At 49.3% G+C, this 20,055-nt stretch overlaps 1 protein-coding gene across 2 annotated transcripts; it reads right to left on the reverse strand.

Annotated features, from left to right (window-relative positions):
- Positions 1-1,163: 1,163 nt before the first annotated feature.
- On the reverse strand, positions 1,164-3,916 carry LOC133897551 (G-type lectin S-receptor-like serine/threonine-protein kinase At2g19130). Of its 2 annotated transcripts, XM_062338316.1 has the most exons (2): positions 3,681-3,916; positions 1,164-1,871 (listed from the first exon to the last, which is right to left on the reverse strand). In XM_062338316.1, exons 1-2 carry the CDS (start codon positions 3,853-3,855, stop codon positions 1,402-1,404), a joined length of 645 nt encoding a protein of 214 aa, XP_062194300.1. In that variant the 5' UTR covers positions 3,856-3,916; the 3' UTR covers positions 1,164-1,401. The 2 variants fall into 2 exon arrangements, with proteins under 2 accessions (XP_062194300.1, XP_062194298.1); XM_062338314.1 differs by having other exon boundaries at positions 1,164-3,916.
- Between the last annotated feature and the right edge of the window lie 16,139 nt (positions 3,917-20,055).

Raw genomic sequence — 20,055 nt, forward strand, 5'->3', positions numbered from 1 at the left:
CCATCGCTGTCAAGCCCGTTGATATCCAGTCCGTCATCGTTGAGCCCATTGCTGTAGAGCTGGTTGCCGTCCAGTCCGTCGTCGACCAATTTGTCGCTGTCCACTCCGTCTTCGTCAAGGCCATCGACGGACAGTCGCATTCGAGGCTGTCAATGGATGTCCACATTCGAGGATGTCGCCGGGGCTCCACCCCCACCATCGCACCGCGCCGCCTCCAAGTTTCATTGGCCGCACGAAATTATGCCCGCAAATGTCGATTTTGGGTCCGGGCTACAAGCGGGCAAACGGAGGACCAAATCGGGAAACACTGAAAAGGGACCAAATCGCGGATGAGTGAAAAGGTGCAACACTGAAAAGGGACCAAATGGCTAACGAATGAAAAGGTGCGGGGGGGTTTGCAAATCCGGCGAGCTGGGATGATGGAGTCACGGGGAGCCGTTGGATGCAGATCAAATGGCTGACAGCATGAGTTTGCACATTTGCACCGTGAGCTCGGTTTGTACCAAAAATTTCGCCTGATTAATGAATCAACAATAATATTTGTAGAAGCTAGGGTACCTTCGAGATCAGGGCACAATCAAGCACAGTAGAAGACACGCAATTTAGACAGGTTCGGGCCCTATGAAAGAGTAATACCCTACGTCCTATGTGGATTCCTTGAGTATCGAATATAAAGGTTGTTGTCTATACTTGCAATGATTAGGAGTTGACCTAAAGCTATGGTACTACTTTGGCGATACTTTGGTGATGATCAGGGCGTAGATTGGGTTTTGTCGAGTCATCTTCTGATCTCTTCTCTCTTCTCCTCTGGAGGTCACCGTACCCCTTCTTTTATAGTGGTTGGGTGACTGTCATTACCGCCTCGGATGCTGCCTACGTACTTGGCTTGGTCAAACTCAATTTGGACTCCGCGTGACAGGAAACCCGAGAGTAACTTGCCGAGATAACCTAACCGACCAAGATTCTCGAACATACCATGCCTACCGATTGGGGCCTGAAGTAGTCGGAATCGCATATGTAAGCATGGTATATACCCTAGATTTTGTATATTGATTTATCAGTAAATACCCAATATCTGGACATTCGATGGTATCGATCTTTGTTTCCTATCTGTGCTCCATTGCTCCAACAAAGATATCCTTTCGGTTGGATCAGAATGAGGCTAATAGAATCCAACTGTTGCAGATGGTAACTTTACTTAAGGATCCATCAAATTACATCATGCTTCTATTACAAGAAAATTATAAGTCATTAAAAAGCATACAATACTTGCTTGCCATAATCGATCATTAAAAACTGTGCATAAGAGAATGGGAAACCACATGCACCATACAACAATTTAGCAATTGCCAGAACGATGGTAAGTAACACCAACTATGAAGTATTTATGAATTGTTACGTTCAAGCCCCGTCAGAGCATTCCGTTATAGCTGCAAGTAGTCTTGGCATTGGGGGCATGCCAACCTCTTGTAGACCCTCAAGAATCTGAACTGCTTCACCCATTGTTGGCCTATTATGCTCATTATCTTGGATGCACCAACATGCAACTTTGCAAACCCTTTCAGCCTCTTCCAAATTGAAGTTACCATGTAATTGTGGATCCATCAAAGTCTGCACATCTCCCTCATGAAGCTTTCTGATGGCTCGCATAGGGAAGTATTCAACATGACAACTACTGCCACTGTTTATTTCAGGTGAATTCCTTCTTCCTGATATGATTTCTAACAGCACCATACCAAAGCTATAAACATCAACTTTTGGTGTAATAGCAACTCCGCTAAGCCACTCCGGGGCAAGATACCCAACAGTTCCTCTGAATGTAGTCAGAACCCGGCTAAATTCCCTTCCTACGACCGCTGCCATCCCAAAGTCTGCAATTTTAGGAACAAATGATGCATCGAGAAGTATGTTTTGTGGCTTAATATCACAGTGTATGATACATTTGTGACAACTCTGATGCAAGTAGGACAGTCCTCTAGCAACTCCTATGGCTATCTGACACCTGGTGTCCCAATTTAGGACGATAGCACTGCTCTCAAATAGATGGGCATCAAGAGACCCATTCAGCATGTGTTCATACACAAGTAGCCTCTTATCACCTTCGCAGCAGAAACCAATCAATTTGACTAGGTTGATATGTTGGATCAATCCAAGTGAGCTCACCTCAGCTCTAAATTGCTTCTCTCCCTGGCGGGCTCCTTCAAGCCTTTTCACTGCTATAGTAGTCAAGTCACTTAACAATCCCTTGAATACAGAACCAAAACCACCAGCTCCTAGGTGTTCTGAGAAATTTTTAGTAGCACGACCCAAATCAGTATATCTAAAGGCTATAATTCCACCGCTACCTTGAGTGTCGTGTAATGATGCACCATGCCACTTGAATTTGTTCCTCCAAATCATTAACAACAGAATGAGCATTAGCAATCCAAAACTAATAATGCTTGAAGCAGTAACAACTCCAATGGTTGGTTTTCTTTTGTCTTTTCTCAAACTTGGCGAATCTTTGGCGGCAAGGCGAAGGTAAAGTACATCTTCAGAATTGATTTCAATGCCATCATTCAGATTTACACTAAGCAACTCCCCATGCCAGACAGAGCACCCGCTACTATTATAGGTATAAGCAGTGCAGGAGCAGGAATTGAGACAAGCTTCTGCGCATTTGCTCTGAGTGGTAGCATCGTCTATGCTTTGGGGTTCATAGGGGAGTGTAACACGAGCTATGGGGTGGAACACGTCTGTTGAATTTATCGTGTTTTTCTTGCTAGTGCACTCTAATGGAGTATTTCTGACACACCCTCCTGTTCGATCATCAAGCTCCCAATCCTGAGGTGACTTCTGAGAGAAGCCCTCCATACAGTCACAAAATGGATGTGAATTGCCACTGCAGATCGTGAAAGGTCCACAGGTAGCATACGGAGTGCAGGGATCAAGCGGGTTGGCAAATATACTTTGCCAAGACTGTCCGGCTTGCGACCAAACATTTATCATGATCTGACCAGAGATGTCTAATGACATGAATGTGGAAGATGATTCATTCAACAAAGTATACGCATAGTACTCCTCTTCATTGTTATTAACATAAACGGGGTTAATCAAACCTGTGGTCCGTGGATCCATGTCTAGTATCATATTGATTAGCGGTATGATTTTCAGTACTGATTTTTGGGATGACCAAAACCAATACACTACCGAGGGGTTGCGGCGCTTGAGGACCAGCCCGCTGGCATCTAGTTCAATGCTATATGAGCCGAGACCCGGATTAATGAGGCTCTTCTTTGAGATGACCTGACGAATCAAGCCGGTGACCTTGTTCCGGCCAAACTTGGCGCCTGGAAGCACAATATCCGTTGGGTAGTCAAAGCTCTGCCATAACGTTGCATTAGACGGGCTCTCTACGAGGGCAAGGTTTCCGCTGTTCAAGAGAACGGCACTGGTGTTTAAACTGCTGGGATCTGTCCTATTGACAATGTGAGTGGATGACCATATGATGTATTCAGTGGCATTGTTTAGAGAGACAACAAGGTTGCCATCTCCTGATATTTTGAGCTGTGTTTGCTTGAGGTCGGGGGCAGTGATTGGATTCTCCCTGTTAGCAACCCATACAGGAGTACAGACCGGCATCCTGTTGAACCAGATGCCAAGGAACCAGCTGGGGGAGGTGGTGTTTATTTCAGACTTACTGATGCTTGGCTGGAAGAAACCGAGCGCGAACTTGCCGTTCCTCGAGACGAGCTTGTCGCCGGCAGCGAGCGCCTGGCCTGCCGTGAGAGTATCATCTGCGGCGGAAGATGATGGGGCGTGCAGGGACGAGAAGAGAATAAGAGGCCCCAGTAGTAATATGTAGAGAGGAGGCATGGCGTGGGGAAGAGACCAATGAGCATGCTAGCTGCTCTGCTATTCGGAGGAAGGAATATGAAGGCTTAACGTACGGGAATAGATAGGAGCAGAAACTCCAGCCATGGAATGCATGTGGTCGATGCAACTTGCGGTACTGCATGTTGACGGACGGGGAAGACCGGCAACTAGGGGTGGAAATGGATGGCAGGAAATCCGAATTATCCGATTCCGTATCCGTTAAAATGCGAATATGGATATCCGTATTCGTATTCGTTTCTGAAATGGATACTAAAATGGATATATCCGAATTCGTTTTCGAGATTCGGATTCAAATGTGGATATCCGAATTCGAGATATATCCGATTCGTATCCGTATCCGCCAACTAGGGAACTAAATTTTGCTAAAGTTTTAGAAATTTCAGATATGAACGAAATTCCAACCCAATCAAATTGGAACAATTTCAGTCAAATTTCATCAAATTTTAGTTAAATTTGATCAAAAATTTAAATTTTCAACATGAATTTTGAACAAAATTTGTAAAATTCCGGCCCAATCAAAGTAGAACAAATTTCATTCGAATTTTATCAAATTTCAGTCAAATTTTTTCAAAAAATTAAATTTCCAACCTGAATTTCGAAGATCGAGTAGATATCCGAATGCGGATTCGTATTCGAACTATCCGATTCGTATTCGTATTCGAAGATATCCGGATCCGTATTCGTATTCGGATTAAAATGTGGTAAATCGTACTATCCAAATTCGATTCCATGCGTATCCGATCCGTTTCCATCCCTACCGGCAACAACGCAGCGGGTCAAGTCAAACGATTCCTTCGTTGATTACGATGGCACTATAGCTAGTAGCCACCGGGTCTGCCCACTTGTATTAGTAGTGGCACGATCATGGGCCACGCACATGCTCTGCCGGAGCTGCGCTTCTGTAAGGTTACACGCAAAAATTCAAAAATAGGCAGCATACTCGATCGTATTTACCGAAATAGATAATATGTTGTCGTATTTATAAATTTAGCATGCGTATTCGGTACCTTATTTACCGAAAATAATGAACAGTGACATATTTGGCACATCAAATACCGAATATAACACTATTCACTATTTTCGGCATCCGAGATACCAAATATCAACTGTATTCGATACCTCATTTGCCGAATATGATAAACAGTGTCATGTTCGGGGACTGGACTTCCGAATACAAACAGCCCCGTCAAACCATGAACAGTACCACGTTTATTAAATTTCGTCTTCTCTCTGCTTCAAAACGGTGGTCTTCTGTTACTCCAAAAAATTTAAAACTTTTTGTACGTGTTCCATAATCCATGTGCAACCCATTTTAATTGGATTCACTCAAAAATCCTTTGTATATTTTAAACTAAAATTTTCCAAAAAAAAGCTACTTTTATAACTTCTAACAATTGTTAGTGCCTCAAATAAATTCTCAAAAATCTGAAAAAATTCACTAATATTATTCTTATATGATGGAATAATTTTTAAAATTATTTCTAGCCCTAGGTTATATGATGAAAAAGTGAGTTCCTTTCATGTGATATTCTTCTTTTAATTCAATTTGAATTTAAAAAAATTCAACTATCTCATTATTTTTATCCCGTTGACATGCTAACCTGTTAACTATATTTCTGAAGAATGGTAGGCGAGCTTGCACGTTTCTTGAACGGTGCAAGCAGTAGTTGCTTAAAGTATGATTATATTTAAGCAGTAGTTCTTCAGAAATGTAGTTAACAGGTTAGCATGTTAACGGGATAAAAATAATGAGATAGTTAGATTCTGTTTAAATTCAAATTGAATTAAAATAAGAATATCACATGAAATGATAAAAATGCATACAAATGGAGCATTACAAAGGAACTCACTTTTTCATCATATAACCTAGGGCCAAAAATAATTTTAGAAATTATTCCATCACATAAGAGGAATATTAGTGAATTTTTCCAGATTTTTGGGAATTTATTTGATGCACTAACAATGGTTAGAAGTTATAAAATTAGCTTTTTTGGAGAATTTTAGTTTAAAATATACAAAGTATTTTTGGGTGAATCCAATTAAAATGGGTTGCACATGGATTATAGAACACGTACAAAAAATTTTAAAATTTTTGGAGTAACAGAAGACCACCGTTTTGAAGCAGAGAGAAGATAAAATTTAATAAACGCGGTACTGTTCATGGAAGAAAGAGTTGACCGGGCTGTTTGTATTCGGAAGTCCAGTTGCCGAATATGACACTGGTATTCGGTAACTTAGGTGCCGAAAATGATGAATAGTATCATATTCGGTATTTAATGTGCCGAATATGTCACTGTTTACTATTTTCGGTAAATGAGGTACCGAATACGCATGTTAAATTTATAAATACGACAACATGTTGTCTATTTCGGTAAATACGGTCGAGTATATTGTCTATTTTTGAATTTTTGCCCAACCATGGTCCATGCCCCCCTGCCCATTTTTCATGTCCTTGTCAGCTAATTAGCCCTTCTGTAATGCATTATTTTCTTGATGTTTATTTGACCCCTTCTATATATATCGTGGCTCAAGCTCCACCACTGCTCTCTATAACAAGGCGGTATTATTATGAAAGCCTTTGGTATTTGCAGAAAGGTATAATTTAATCAAGTGGATGGCAAGGTAGAGAGAAATATCCATCCACCCATCCATTTCATAATAAAAGGAAATAACCCTCCTACCACGATTGCTAAAAAAATAGGCTACGAATTCTTAAAAAAAACAAAATATCTAACCCTTAACCCTTCTCCTCACATAATCTTGTAGTGGCATCTGGCCGGACGGATGCAACAGCCTACACCCGCTCATGTAGGCAGATCCACTTGTCAGTGTCACAAAATCATTTTCATATGAGCGATCAATCACAATCTCAGCTCTTGCATCTGCTCATGCGATATCAGATTCAATCAACCAAATATAAACTCAGTTCAACCTGTCCAAACAGATACAACCAATCAAACACTCTTCTCTTCAACACTCTTACATCGCTCAGCATGCTTCCCGTCAGCCTGCATATACTGTCCATACGAGCAATAGGATATGGGAGCAACCAATCACACCCTTAATCTCCCTCTTGTTGCAATCCTCACCAATAGCCCCTCCATACGTATTGCTTACCGATCCTAAGTCAGGTACCCCAACTGCTAAAAAAGTTAGATGCAAGAGATCGATCTGTTAACCTCACGATCCCCGCGTAGATGTATATACAACTAGGTTGCTCCTGGTTGCCGTCGCTCAGTAAGAGGGTGATTGGTTGCTCGCATCTAGGGATCCTGACTCCGCGGATGCGTATAATCTCAGATAGAAGCGTATTTGGTTGCCCGCATGCACTGTTCCAGCCTGGCCCGGTGGATGCAAATGTGCAGCAGCCTGACTAGACGGATGTAGGCTATTGCATCCGCTTATGCAAGCAGGCCCACTTGTCAGGGTCACAAAATCACCTTCATGCGAGCAACGAATTAGAATCTCAGCTCTTGCATTCACTCATGCGACCTCGGATTCAATCAACTAAACAGAAACTCAGCTCTACCTATCCAGACAGATACAACCAACCAATACTCTTCTCTTCAACACTCTTGCATATACTCAGTCTGCTTCCCCTCAGCCTGCGTATATGGTTCATACGAGCAACAGGACATGCAATCAACCAATCACACCCTAAGGTGCCGGAGACGGTGCTGGAGGATGTGCTAGGGAAGATGCATGAGGCACCCAACCACGAAGATCACCCGATAATAAGGGCAACGCAGTTGGTGGACGCGGACGCATCTGTCTGGTTTCACAACGCGACTTGGCATGGCTCTCCATGCAGAGGGCAGATTAAGGCATTCTTCGATGCCATGGGCAGGTTGTGGCATGAACATGCCCTCGCCAGCAAGGTTGTGGAGTCCTTTGGCGATGGTCACCCGGAACCGACTCCTCTGGGAAGGAAAGTTACAGCCCGGTGGCAAAGTCTCAGGGAGGGATCGAGCCGGTCGGGGGTTCGAGCCCCCGGCCTCGCACGACCTGCCTCTAATGCAGGCCTTGGAAATGGATTCCATTGTTAAAAAAAATAGAAGAAATAGTATTATGTGATGGGTGAACAGTAATCTGCAATAAACAACTGTTACCCGATTAATGTTCGTGAAATACTATGATGCATTACTGTACATTAGTATTGTAGCAGTACTGTATCAATAAATCTGACGTTCCATTCCCAATCCAATGATGGAAAAGCAAGCAAAATCATAGGCATTGTTCACCTATGACTTTGGTTCCTCAAGTCACTCATGGCGGTAGGCAAGAGAGCACGGCACAGCACATGGTCTTGACATCCGTTATGCGCGCAGCTGGTGAGCCATGGCATGGTGTTCGCTCCGGTGGGGCACACGCACGACTCCGTGATGTCTGACATGGACAAGGTCAGCAGCAGCAACCCGCACGAGCCGGCACGTTCACGAGCGCCGACAGTAGCAGGATACCTAGCGAGTCTGAGATCAAGATGGCAACACACAAGGGAAAGTGCTTCGTAGCACCCCTAAGAAGCTCAAGACGGACCTGGATGGGATTAGCGATTAGTCATATACTTCCTCCAATCATAAATACTTAATATTTAAGATAAAAATATGATCTCTAATACATAGCTTTGACAAAGATTTTCTATTAGAATACATTTACAAGATCCAAAAAAAATTTATGACACCATGAAAATATTTATCACGACTAATTTATACAAATGTTTTTTATATTTCCAAACTAAATATTTTAAAAACTATTGATAATCAAAATTTCAAGAGTTTGATCTTATATTGTTCTAAACTTCATATATTTATGACCGAAAGATGTACTAAAAGTGCAGCTATCGGTGGATTAACACCGCGAGCAGGGATCTTGAGGGACCCTCTTTGAGATTCGGCCGGGGGGCTAGTCCTGGAACTACCTCAAATGTGGGGTTAATGCGTGTGGGACTTTAGGTGGGAGGAATCATCGTTGGCTTATAGTGACGAATGCTTAAGGGTTTATACAGGTTCGGGCCGTACGGAGGCGTAATACCCTACTCGTGTGTGTCTGGTATATTATCAATGCTCTTCGAATATCTTTCTATCACTTGCCTTCTATTTTTTTCTCCTCTACGAAGTGCTCCCTCCTTTTATCCACCAGGGGGAGGCCCTTCAGGGAGTGCCCAGAACGAGGGCACAAGTTCCCGTAAACAATAAATGGAAAGCAACCATCATGGGTCTACAGATGATGTTACAGAGGGTTGAAAATGCATCTCTCGAATGGTCCCATTGGTCTTCATGTCCCAGCCTGAGCAGGCGCAGCGGCGCCCACCGGCCAGCCTCTGAGTACCCCCTCATGCCGGTCCGGTCAGAGTAGGTCTGACATGGTCTGATACAACAGGACGATGGACGATAAGCCTCAAGCCCATCGAAAATATCTTCAAGCCATCTTTCTTCATGGGCCCCGCGAGGGGACATACGATGGAACCCGCCGCATTAATTGTGCCCACACCCTCCTGCCAGGCGGCAGCAGGGACTGGCATAATTAGCACGGCAGACGTGGGGAAGAGTGGTCGGATGTGACCGGTCACGCTCCCCATTAAATGCGGCATCGGGCCTACCACTGAACAGCACCTCATCGTGGAGTCCCTACGGGGTCCACCGTCATGGGGCCTCTCTGGTCCTCGGGGAACTCTGGGTGCTCGGGGACTAACTGTTCTTGGCCCCGAGCACCCCCTCCCGGACCTGGTTCTTCTCGGGTCCTCAGGGCGCTCTGGGTACTCGGGAGCCAACTGCTCTTGGCCCCGAGCACCCCCTCCCGGACCTTGTTTACCTGGGGCCCTTGGGGAGATGACCCCCGAGGGGAGGTGCCACGTGGCACTGCGCTGTCCTGGCCTCAGAACTCGAGGACCCCCGGATCCCACAACACCGACAGCAGGTGGGACCTTATTTCTTCAAGGCCGATCACAGCATTGGTGCCACGTGGCTTTCTGATGCCCGGTGCTGAAATCTTTCCGGGCCTTGCAATTTTTAGGCCCAAGCTTTTGGTACAGCCCAAGGAGGAGCTGAAAGGGCGCGTGCCTTTTCGAATTTTGTGGAAGGCGCTGATGATGTGGGGGACACCCCCGGTTTCCGCGCGGATCATGGACGACGTGCCATGCTTATTGCGCCTAGGAATAAGGCGTTGGAACTCCCAACGATAAAAAAGGGGGAGAGGCAACGGGCTGTTACCCTCTTTAATTGCCATCCTTGCTGTTACCATTCTTGAGCACTGGGAGCCTCCTCATCAGCCTTAGCCTTCAGTGCACCCTGATCCAGCCACCTCCAGCGCACGCTCCACCTCTGAAAATGCCAAGGACAAGAGGTAGCCGCCAGGAAGCGTTGAACATCGGTGGCATTCTGCCGAAATCCCGCCTCATGAACGAGGAGGGCATGGAGAAGGTGCAGAAACTCATGGTCCCGCTGGCTAGCGGGGAGCATCAGTGGTGACGCCGACCACCCATCCGCCCACCCCTCGTAGGCCCGGGCAGATCGCCATCTTTGCCTCCTTCATCATCGCCGGCCTGGTGCCACCGTTTTTCGCGTTCTTCATGCACGTGCTGGACACTTACGACGTCCAGCTGGCCCACCTGAGCCCGAATTCGGTGGTGATCCTAGCGATCTTTGCCCACCTCTGCGAGATGTTCGTATGGGTGCCGCTGTCTGTGGCGCTCTTCCCGCATTTTCTTCAGCCTCCGAGCAGCCGGGAAGAAGAAGGGGTCGGACGACGTGGAGGTCGTGAGATGCTACAATTTTCGCCTGCGGGAGGGATTCGACGATGCCTACATCCCACAGGTGTTGCGCAGCAAGTGGGACGACTAGCACCGGGACTGGGTCTACATCGACGTCAGCCCCCATGACCGCCTTTTGCTACCCCGATCACCGGCGGAGCCCAACAAACGGATCTGGGAGTCCACCCCCGCGGAGGATGCTCGCCTGCACCCGGTTCTGAACCGCATCGAAGACCAACGCCAGGCGGGGCTTACCTCACTAATGGTGGTCACTGACTCCCTGCGCCACAGGCTGGCCCCCCTGAGGGAACGCGTCCGACCCGCCTGGATGTACACCGAGCCTCGTGATGTGACGAGGACGTGCGTAGGTGAGGGCAGGAATCTCGACGAGGGGGCTCTGACGGTGCAGCTAAAGGTGGTGACCGGCGTCGACGACCTTGCCCGGGCGGTCCTGCCACGCGAAGACCTGGCGCTTTGCTCAGACCCGTGCCGGATGGCTCTGCAAGAGTCGATGCCGGCTTTTGACACCCAGGGGCTGACTGACCGCATGGGGTGCCGAGACCCCGGGACTCTGCACATTCCAGAGGCGGATGACAATGGAGGGCGGGGCGCTGCCGTAGTCGACGGCAGACCGCCAAGCCGGGGCCACAAGGGGAAGCGTCCCCGGTCATATATCCCCCAACCGTCCTCGTCCTCTTCACCACCATCACCTCCTCCATCCCCGGGTTGAGAACTCCGGCCGATGGCTGGCGGCGCGACAGCCGACGGCCGAACTGGCCAGTCCTCGGGAGCGGGTTCTGGGGCAGATGCTGAGACCATCCCACAACGGCTCGGGGGCCAGAGCCCACCCCCGAAGAGAAGAAGGCCGGAGCCCAGGCCGCGGGCCTCAGAATTCCAGATCCCGCAGTCCCGATGGCGGTACCATGGGTCAAAAACCACGTAAGCCCCTTTTTCTTCCTCGAGCTTGTTTTGCCCGTATCTTGGCTGGGGGTTAACCTGCTTTCGTTCCAGGCTGCCCAGGGACTCTCCAGGAGGCCAGACGTCTCCAGAGCAATCGAGGCCTCCCCCTGTCCCTGAGTCGAGAGCCCAGGCTGGTCCCGCCTTGAGCCCTCTGACTGGGGAGGAGCAACCGGCTTCAGGGGAGGCCTTTGCGACATGGGTGGCATTGGCACGGCCGCCGTCGGGGTCCCTGAACGCCTTTGCTGAAAGGGCTCGCAGGGGACATAGCTCTCGGCCATCCCCTGGCCAGGCCCCGAAATCTCTCCCCGAGGTGCTGGGGAGTGCCCGGGAGGTCATCGGGCGGCTCGAGGTGGCCATCGCAGTGGAGAGGGTCGAGCTCGAAGAGGAGCGTGCTGCCCTCATCGACGAAAGGAGCTGGCAGGAGGAGGCCTGCAAACTCCTGGAGACCCGCGTGGCCACGGCTCGCACGGCCTACGATAGGTCTATGCAGGAGCTAGCAGTGGAGCGGGAGGTCCATGAGGAGGCCATCGCCGCACAGGAGGAGGCCGACCGCTTGGGGTGGCTCGCGATGGAGCGCGACTAGGAGTCGAAGAGGCGCACCAGCAAGCTGGCCGCTCGCGAGGGGCAGCTTGCCCTGTGTGAGCAGGAAGTTGCCTTGCGGGAGGAGGTGATCGATGAGAGGGAGGAAACCGTGCGGTTCGCTCAGGCGGACATCTGTCGCCAAGCCAATGATCTCGAGCGCGGTCGCACCGACATTCTCCATCGAGAGGAGCAGGTTGCATTGCGTGAGATGGACATCGATCTGGCGTCGTTAGCGCTTGCCGCCTGGGAGGAGAACGTCGCCAACCAAGAGGCAAGTTTAACTGCCCGAGAGTAGGCCATCGAGGCCCAGACCAAGCAACTAGAGCGGGCCCACACTGAGGTGGCTGCCCAACTCCAGGAGGCACAGGCTAGGAAGGATGTCCTTGCCAATACTGCCAGCGGCCAAGGTCTTGAAGCTCGGCTGAAGAAAGCCGAGGAGGATCTTTATGCCGCCTACGAAGAGTGGATGAACGTTAAGGCGATGATGCAGGATATCCTTCGGGAGGCGTGGGACTCCGTGGAGGTGGCCGGGCTCGGGTCTGTGCCTGTGGGTTCCTAAGGGTTGGATACGCTAGGCCATCTCGCCCTTGGGTTCTCGGAGATCGCCCGGCGCCTCGAGGCTCTCCCGGCCGCTGTCCAAGAGCTGGCAACCCGGGAGGGGCGTGCGCTGGCCCAGGGTGTGGCTGAGCATGTTCTCGCCTGCTATCGCAGCCGAGACCCCTCCTTCCCGTTGGAGCCAGCCCAACAGGGGGTGATCGAAGCGGAGTTTTTTGTGCGGGAGCCGGGCTTGGGTAGCGATGGCGGCGACGACGCATGACCTCCTCTGCAGCCTGTAATAAGTTAGGGGTTTTCTTTTCTTTTTCAAAGTTGTAATTATGGAAGTGATTCCCTGCTGAATGGCTCCTTTCAGTATAATAGAAACCATCCTTGGAATCGTAATCTGCTTTGCACTTCTTCTTCCTTGATTTTGTTTGTACTAACGTCCTGGGAGGTGCTGACCAGGCTGAGCACTGGCAGTTCAGCCCCGAGAGCAAGGTTGCCCCGGCCACCCATGCTCGAGCAGCAGGACCACCCGATGCCACGGAGACTATTGAATGTTTCAGCCAAGTCTTAAAGTAGGGTGGCCAGTTCTCGAGATTTGACCATGATGTCTTCAACGTAGGCTTCGACGTTCCGACTAACCTACGTGTTAAGGGTAATGCAAACGGCCCGCTGGAATGAAGATCCAGCGTTGCGCAGGCCAAAAGGCATCGACATATAGCAATAAGTCCCCACCGGGGAAGTAAAAGATGTTTTTTCTTCATCTTGCCTGGCCATGCGAATTTGGTGATAGCCCGAATTTGCATCAAGAAAGCTCAAAAGATCGCACCCCGCAGTGGAATCGACAATTTGGTCTATGCGAGATAAAGGAAAATGATCTTTTGGGCAAGCCTTATTAAGGTCAATGTAGTCGACGCACATCCTCAGCCTACCATTGGCCTTGGGGATGATAACGGGGTTTGCTAGACACTCCGGGTGGAGGACTTCTCGGATGAAGCCGCGTCAAGGATCTTGTTGACTTGTTCCCGAATGAACTCCTGGTGCTCAGGTACCTGTCGGCGCGCCTTCTGCCTCACCGGCCGTGCGTCTGGGCGCACAGCAAGGTGGTGCTCGATCACCTCCCTAGCTACCATATAAACACGTCAGCGTTAGCTCGGAGGAAGGAGACAAGCGCGCTTTCCTATTTAGCGTCCAGGTCACCACTGATTCTAGTGACCTTGGACGAGTCTTCGCCCACCGTGACCTCCTTCGCAGGGATGGAGGCGTCGGCGACGAGTCTTGATTTGGAGGAGGGTCCTGGACACCCCGGGTGTCCTTCGACCTCGACCCGAGCGGAGACCAAGGCCGAGTACAGCTGCTCGGCGTAGGAGACGGCGCTGCCAGTGTCGGCGGGCACGAAGATGGGGCTGGCCGGGCCAGCATCTTCACGGTGCGGTAGGCGTAGTGTGTCACCACCATAAACCTGGCGAGCATCGAGTGCCCGAGGATCGTATTGTAGGGGAGGGGGACCTCCACAACGTCGAAGATGATGTTCTCCGTCCAGAAGTTGTCCTGACTCCCAAAGGTGATGGGTAGCTCAACCTGCCCGAGGGGGAGGGTGTGCCCCGGCGTCACCCCATAAAAAGGGAGGGACAGGTTTAGATGCTTCGGAGGCACTTACAGCTTCTTGAACGCCTCTTAGGACAGGAGGTTCAGGCCTGCACCCCCGTTGATCAGCACCCGACTGACCTTCACATTGCAGAAGGTGGGGGACACCACCAGAGGTAGTCGCCCCACCCCCGCAGTACTCACGGGATGGTCCGCTCGACTGAAGGTGATCGGGGTCTCCGACCACTTGAGGGGCCTAGTGGCCACCGCGCTCAGGGTTGCCAAGCACACCTCACGCCGCATTGTTTTGACACAGCGGTGAGAGGAGGGTGTGTACGCGTCCCCATCAATGAAGGCGACGGTGTGCTCGGGCTCTTGAAACCCGAGCTCTTAAGTTTCGGGACACCTTTGTCGTCGCCACCCTTGCGGCGCTCATCGCGCTCCTTCTGGCGTCGCTCTGCGAGACCTTTTACCGACCGGCACTCGGTTAGGTCGTGCCAGTCGGTTTGGTGGATTTTGCACCACTTTCCTGCCTCTGGCCTCGTGGGAACGGGCTTTTTCTTGACAGCCGCTCGGTGTGCTGGCCTGCGTGCGGCTTCTTCCGCCGGCAGGACAGGGGCAACGTCGCGCTTCTTCCTCTTTTTCTTTTCCCACTTATTGGAGCGGGAAGTACCTGCTCTGTCAACTGCGTGTTGCTCGGGGTGCGGAACACGCCACGCCCGAGCCTCCACCGCCTTGACGCACTTGTCGGCCAGCGCGAAAAGCTCTGCGGTGGTCTCGTCCTCGTGCGTGCCTAGCTTCTCGAGTATCCACTCGTCACGGATGCCCTGCCAGAAGGCGACGATGATAGCGTGGGGGTGATCCGCGGGATGGTGTTGCGGACCTGGCTGAAGCGTCATATGAACCGCCTCAGCATCTCTCCCTCCTGCTGCTTGACGGCGTGGAGGTCGCACTCCAGGCCGGGGCCCACGAAAGTGCCCTGAAAGTTCGCCACAAACTGGTGGCACAGATCATCCCAGGAGCAAATAGAGCCTGGGGGTAAGTTCATAAGCCAAGAGCGGGCAGAGCCCCTCAGGGCCACGTGAAAGTAGTTTGCCATCACCTTTTTGTTCCCGCCCGCCACTTGGACAGCGGTAGTGTAGATCTGGAGGAACTCGACAGGGTCGACGGAACCGTCGTACTTCTCCGGTAGTTCGGGCCGGAACTTTGTGGGCCAGTTGACCCAGCAGAACTCGCCGGTGAACGCTCGGCAGCCCGTGCCGCACACCTCGGTGCCAGTTGTGCCCCTAGGGGGTGAACGCCGACGCGCCGGGGAACCCCGGCGGTTGTAGGTCGGCATAGAGGAAGCTTGGTCCTCCGCCACCTCAGCCTCGCGACGGGACTCCCGACGGCGCTCGAGGGTGACACGCGCATCCTCAATGGCCCTCCGCTCGTCGAGGTGCAAACAGAGGTCTTGAGCTCCCGTCGTGATCATGGGGGCGGCACTTCGTTTGGAGCCCCCCCGGCCGGTTCTGCCGCCACCCGAAGATGCTCCGGCTCTTGTTGTGCCGCAGAGGGAGGTGGTAGGGGAACTCTGGGCAAGTACTTGTCGGTGAGCCGTGCCCACCAAGTCTGCTACCTCCTGTAGCCAACGGCCTTCTGGTGTCTCTCCTGCTGCCTGAACAGGCGGGTGCCTAAGGAGTGCTTGCGCCGCAAGCAAGGCACTCCCAGGGCTGGCGTCACCAAAGTTGATCTTACGCCGTAACGGCGCTCGGCGTTGTCTGGATGCCGATAGCGCGGCAGGGGCGATTATTGGTTGCTGCTAGTTTGGCGGCCCGCCCGCGGTGGTCGGGGCCATACTGGGCCCAGCGCTGTTGTCCCCGATGTAGGGAGGCGCCGTACGAGCTGGGTGCTGACGCTGCTGAGGACCAGCAGGAGTTGGGGCTCTCTGGGCCATGTTCTCCATTTCCTCGTTCGAGTCTGAGTCAACACGCTAAAGACAATGTCCGCCTGCCATCTTTCCTGCAAAAAACGAGGTGGATTCAGGGATGCAACTCCCCTACCTGACGCGCCAGCTGTCGGTGGATTAACACCGCGAGCAGGGATCCTGAGGGACCCCCTTTGAGATTCTATCGAGGGGCTAGTCCTGGAACTACCTCGTACGTGGGGTTAATGTGTGTGGGACTTAAGGCGGGAGGAATCGTCGTTGGCTAATAGTGACGAATGCTCAAGGGTTTATACAGGTTTGGACCGCACGGAGGCATAATACCGTACTCCTGTGTGTCTGATATATTATCAATGCTCTTCGAATGCCTTTCTATCACTTGCCTTCTATCTCTTTTTTTCTCCTCTACGAAGTGCTCCCCCCTTTTATCCACTAGGGGGGAGGCCCTTCAGGGAGTGCCCAAAACGAGGGCACAAGTTCCCGTAAACAATAAATGGAAAGGAACCATCATGGGCCTACAGTTGATGTTACAAAGGGTTGAAAATGCATCCTTCGGACGGTCCCATCGGTCTTCATGTCCCAGCCTGAGCAGGCGCAACGGCGCCCACCAGCCAGCCTCTAAGTACCCTCTCATGCCTGTCCAGTCAGAGTAGGTCTGACACGGTCTAATGCAATAGAATGATGGGCGATAAGCCTCAAGCCCATCGAAGATATCTTCAAGCCGTCTTTCTTCATGGCCCCGCGAGGGGACATGCGATAGAACCCGCCGCATTAATTGTGCACACGCCCTCCTGCCAGGCGGCAGCAGGGACTGGCGTAATCAGCACGGTAGGCGTGGGGGAGAGTGGTCGGATGTGACCGGCCACGCTCCTCATTAAATACGGCATCGGGCCTCCCACCGAACGACACCACATCGTGGAGTCCCTGCGGGGTCTACCGTCATAGGGCTTCTCGGGTCCTCGGGGAACTCTGGGTGCTCGGGGACCAACTGTTCTTGGCCCCGAGCACCCACTCCTGGACCTGGTTCTTCTCGGGTCCTCAAGGCGCTCTGGGTACTCAGGAGCCAACTGCTCTTGGCCCCGAGCACCTCCTCCCGGACCTTGTTTCCCTGAGGCCCTCGGGGAGATGACCCCCGAGGAGAGGTGCCTCGTGTCACTGCGCTGTCCTGGTCTCGGAACTCGGGGACCCCTGGATCTCACAACACCGACAGCAGCCCTCGGGCCCATCGGCAGGCAATGGTCCAGAGACTGCGGGTCGGGCCCTATTTCTTCGAGGCCGATCACTTTGTGAGCCACAGCTGGCCGACGCGTGTGTCGAGAAACGTGATGCGGTGCATCCATGATGGATTGATGGGCATGGGGTTTTTGGAATTTAGATGAATCGGTTTGTACTCGTGGAAGGACTTGGGTTGGATTGCTACGTGGTTGTTCGAACTTTGTACTAGTTCAGTGCAAGATTAATGGAGGAAGAAGAAAGAACAAAGGCAGGGACTGGAGGAGAAAGAAGACAGGAATATAAAGGACTATGCACGCCTCCGTAACGGCTTGACTGGTCAACAATGGCAAATAAGGATAAGATTTAGGATAAGATTTGCAAAGACGATGGTATATATGGGATTAGTCATTTTGCGATGTTAAATCCGGGATTAGAGCTATCTGTAATGGCGTAGAAATAATTGTTCCTTAAATCAAAGTAACTATGTATCATATATATATGATGCAAAATAAAAAAGAACATGACCGGATAAGGGAATCCCACTGCAATGGAATAGCTGTGAGCACAACTTTAATAGAGGTCCACCAAAAACAACAATGAACTCCCTCTCACACATAAACAACAATAAATGAATAAATAATCAGTCAGCTAATTAGTCAGCTGACACGGCCCTTTTTCACTACACTGTTTTACAGAATCCAACGTTTGTGTGTGAGAGACGATGAGTGAGGAGGTGTGGTCGCCGACGTCCCCACCTAGCAGCGACCTGCAGCCCACACTTTTAAAAAACTCTTATATAGTCCGCTATATCACTGTAGGTTTCTTACGAGCAAATAGCGATAGAGTATTACTATCAATTTGTATTAAAGACCGGCATAAAATTTAATTAAAAAAAAACTGACAGTAATAATTGATTATTACTGTCGATTTTAGCCTTAAACCGACAGGGATAGTATCACTGCTGGTCTTTTTTGAACCGCAGTGAAACTTGACTAATTATTGTCGGTTATAGCTACAAATCGATAGTGATAGTACGTTAAGTATCACTGTTAGTTTGTGTTATGAATTGGTAGTGAAAATAGATGGTAATTATCTTAAAAAATTTATAATTTTTTCATACGAAGTTAGATAGTAATAAATTTTATATAAAAATTATAACTCTCGACAAAATCTATAATTTTATAATTAATTATTTTTTTTATTTAAAGTCATGTAGATACACAAACCAGCGTGAACTTCTGATCTTTGTGTGTACGCGCACGAACGAGCACGAGTACGGCTGACCACGAGCACGAACACAGCTGAACGAGCACGAGCTGAGTACGAGCACGAGCTGAACGTACACACGACTGGCGTGGTCAGCTGTGCTTGTGTGTACTGCTCATGTGTTACAAGAGTGGTAAAAAAGTCCCAAAAAATTTATCTGGGAGCACAATAATAAATCTAAAATTTTTAAATATTTTTATGAGTAAATTAAAATTTACTATAACAACTCATTTTAATTAATTTGATCAGAAAACCTAAACCAATATTTAATTAAAATTCTCAAAAAACGCATTTTTATAACTTCTAGCAATTTTTAATACCTCAAATAAATTCTCCAAAATCAAGGAAAATATACTAATATTCTTCTTATGTGATGTACTAATTTATAAATAAGTATTGATGGATTTGTAAAATTTACTCACAAATAAACATCTAAAGACTGTTGAAGGAAACTACACATTCGATCACAAACTAAATTGTTGGATCTACTGTAAAACTAGTAGGAATAACTAAAAAAAGCCACACAGAATGCCACAAAGTTGAAAACTGCAAATTCAAAGATTTTTATCGTGAGTTTGGTTACTCGGATTGACAAAACGTCTACGCAGCACTAACTTTCAAATGTAGCACTATGTCTCCAAAAATTTTCAGACAAATTGGAGAAGGTTAATTTTCGACCAAAAACTTCAAAGGTCCTATCGAGAGTCTTTCGAGCCTTTTTTTGAGCCAAAAAAGGTACAAGTCTAAATACATGTATTTTTTTCGGATGCGCCTCTTCATTAGCTTCGAAAGTAGAGATCGAATGTCGAAATCGGACTCTGTATGTAAAAGTTATGACTGTTTTACTGAACACTGCACAGATTGGATACAAACTTTTTTATACAGAGTCGGGTGGAGACAAATTTTATATGAACATTGTAGAACTCGACGAGATCTATAACTTTATAGTTGACAACTTTTTCATGTAAGATCATTTAGATGTCTAAATAGCTGTTCAAATGTTCGATGAGAAGAGATCAAAAGGATTGATTTTGCTATTATACTCAAGAAAGAATGAGATGTGAGATGGTTAAAGGGGTTACGGGCGCGGAGCTTCTGAGGTCGTGAGTTCGAGTCCTGGAACCGCACACGTGTGAAAATCGCTTAACTTGTGAATGGTCGGGTCCGGTCAAGTGAGCAGTGACTGGTTGGTGGTCGTGAATTTTTTTTTTTTTTTGCTTTTTTGCCCCAAAAATGTTGAATCGGGGACCGACTATCACTACCGGCTGAAATCTTTAGCCAGTAGTTATAACCCCTTTCACTGCCGGTCCCCGAGCGAGCAATGATGGTCGGGGACTATCACTACTCATTGTCCACT

The sequence above is a fragment of the Phragmites australis genome, chromosome 17 (assembly GCF_958298935.1).
Source record: "Phragmites australis chromosome 17, lpPhrAust1.1, whole genome shotgun sequence".
Taxonomy (NCBI): domain Eukaryota; kingdom Viridiplantae; phylum Streptophyta; class Magnoliopsida; order Poales; family Poaceae; genus Phragmites; species Phragmites australis.

What these genes read in the sequence shown, in the direction of transcription:
- LOC133897551 (XM_062338314.1), bottom strand. Translation starts at nt 3,855, where the DNA reads ATGCCTCCTCTCTACATATTACTACTGGGGCCTCTTATTCTCTTCTCG.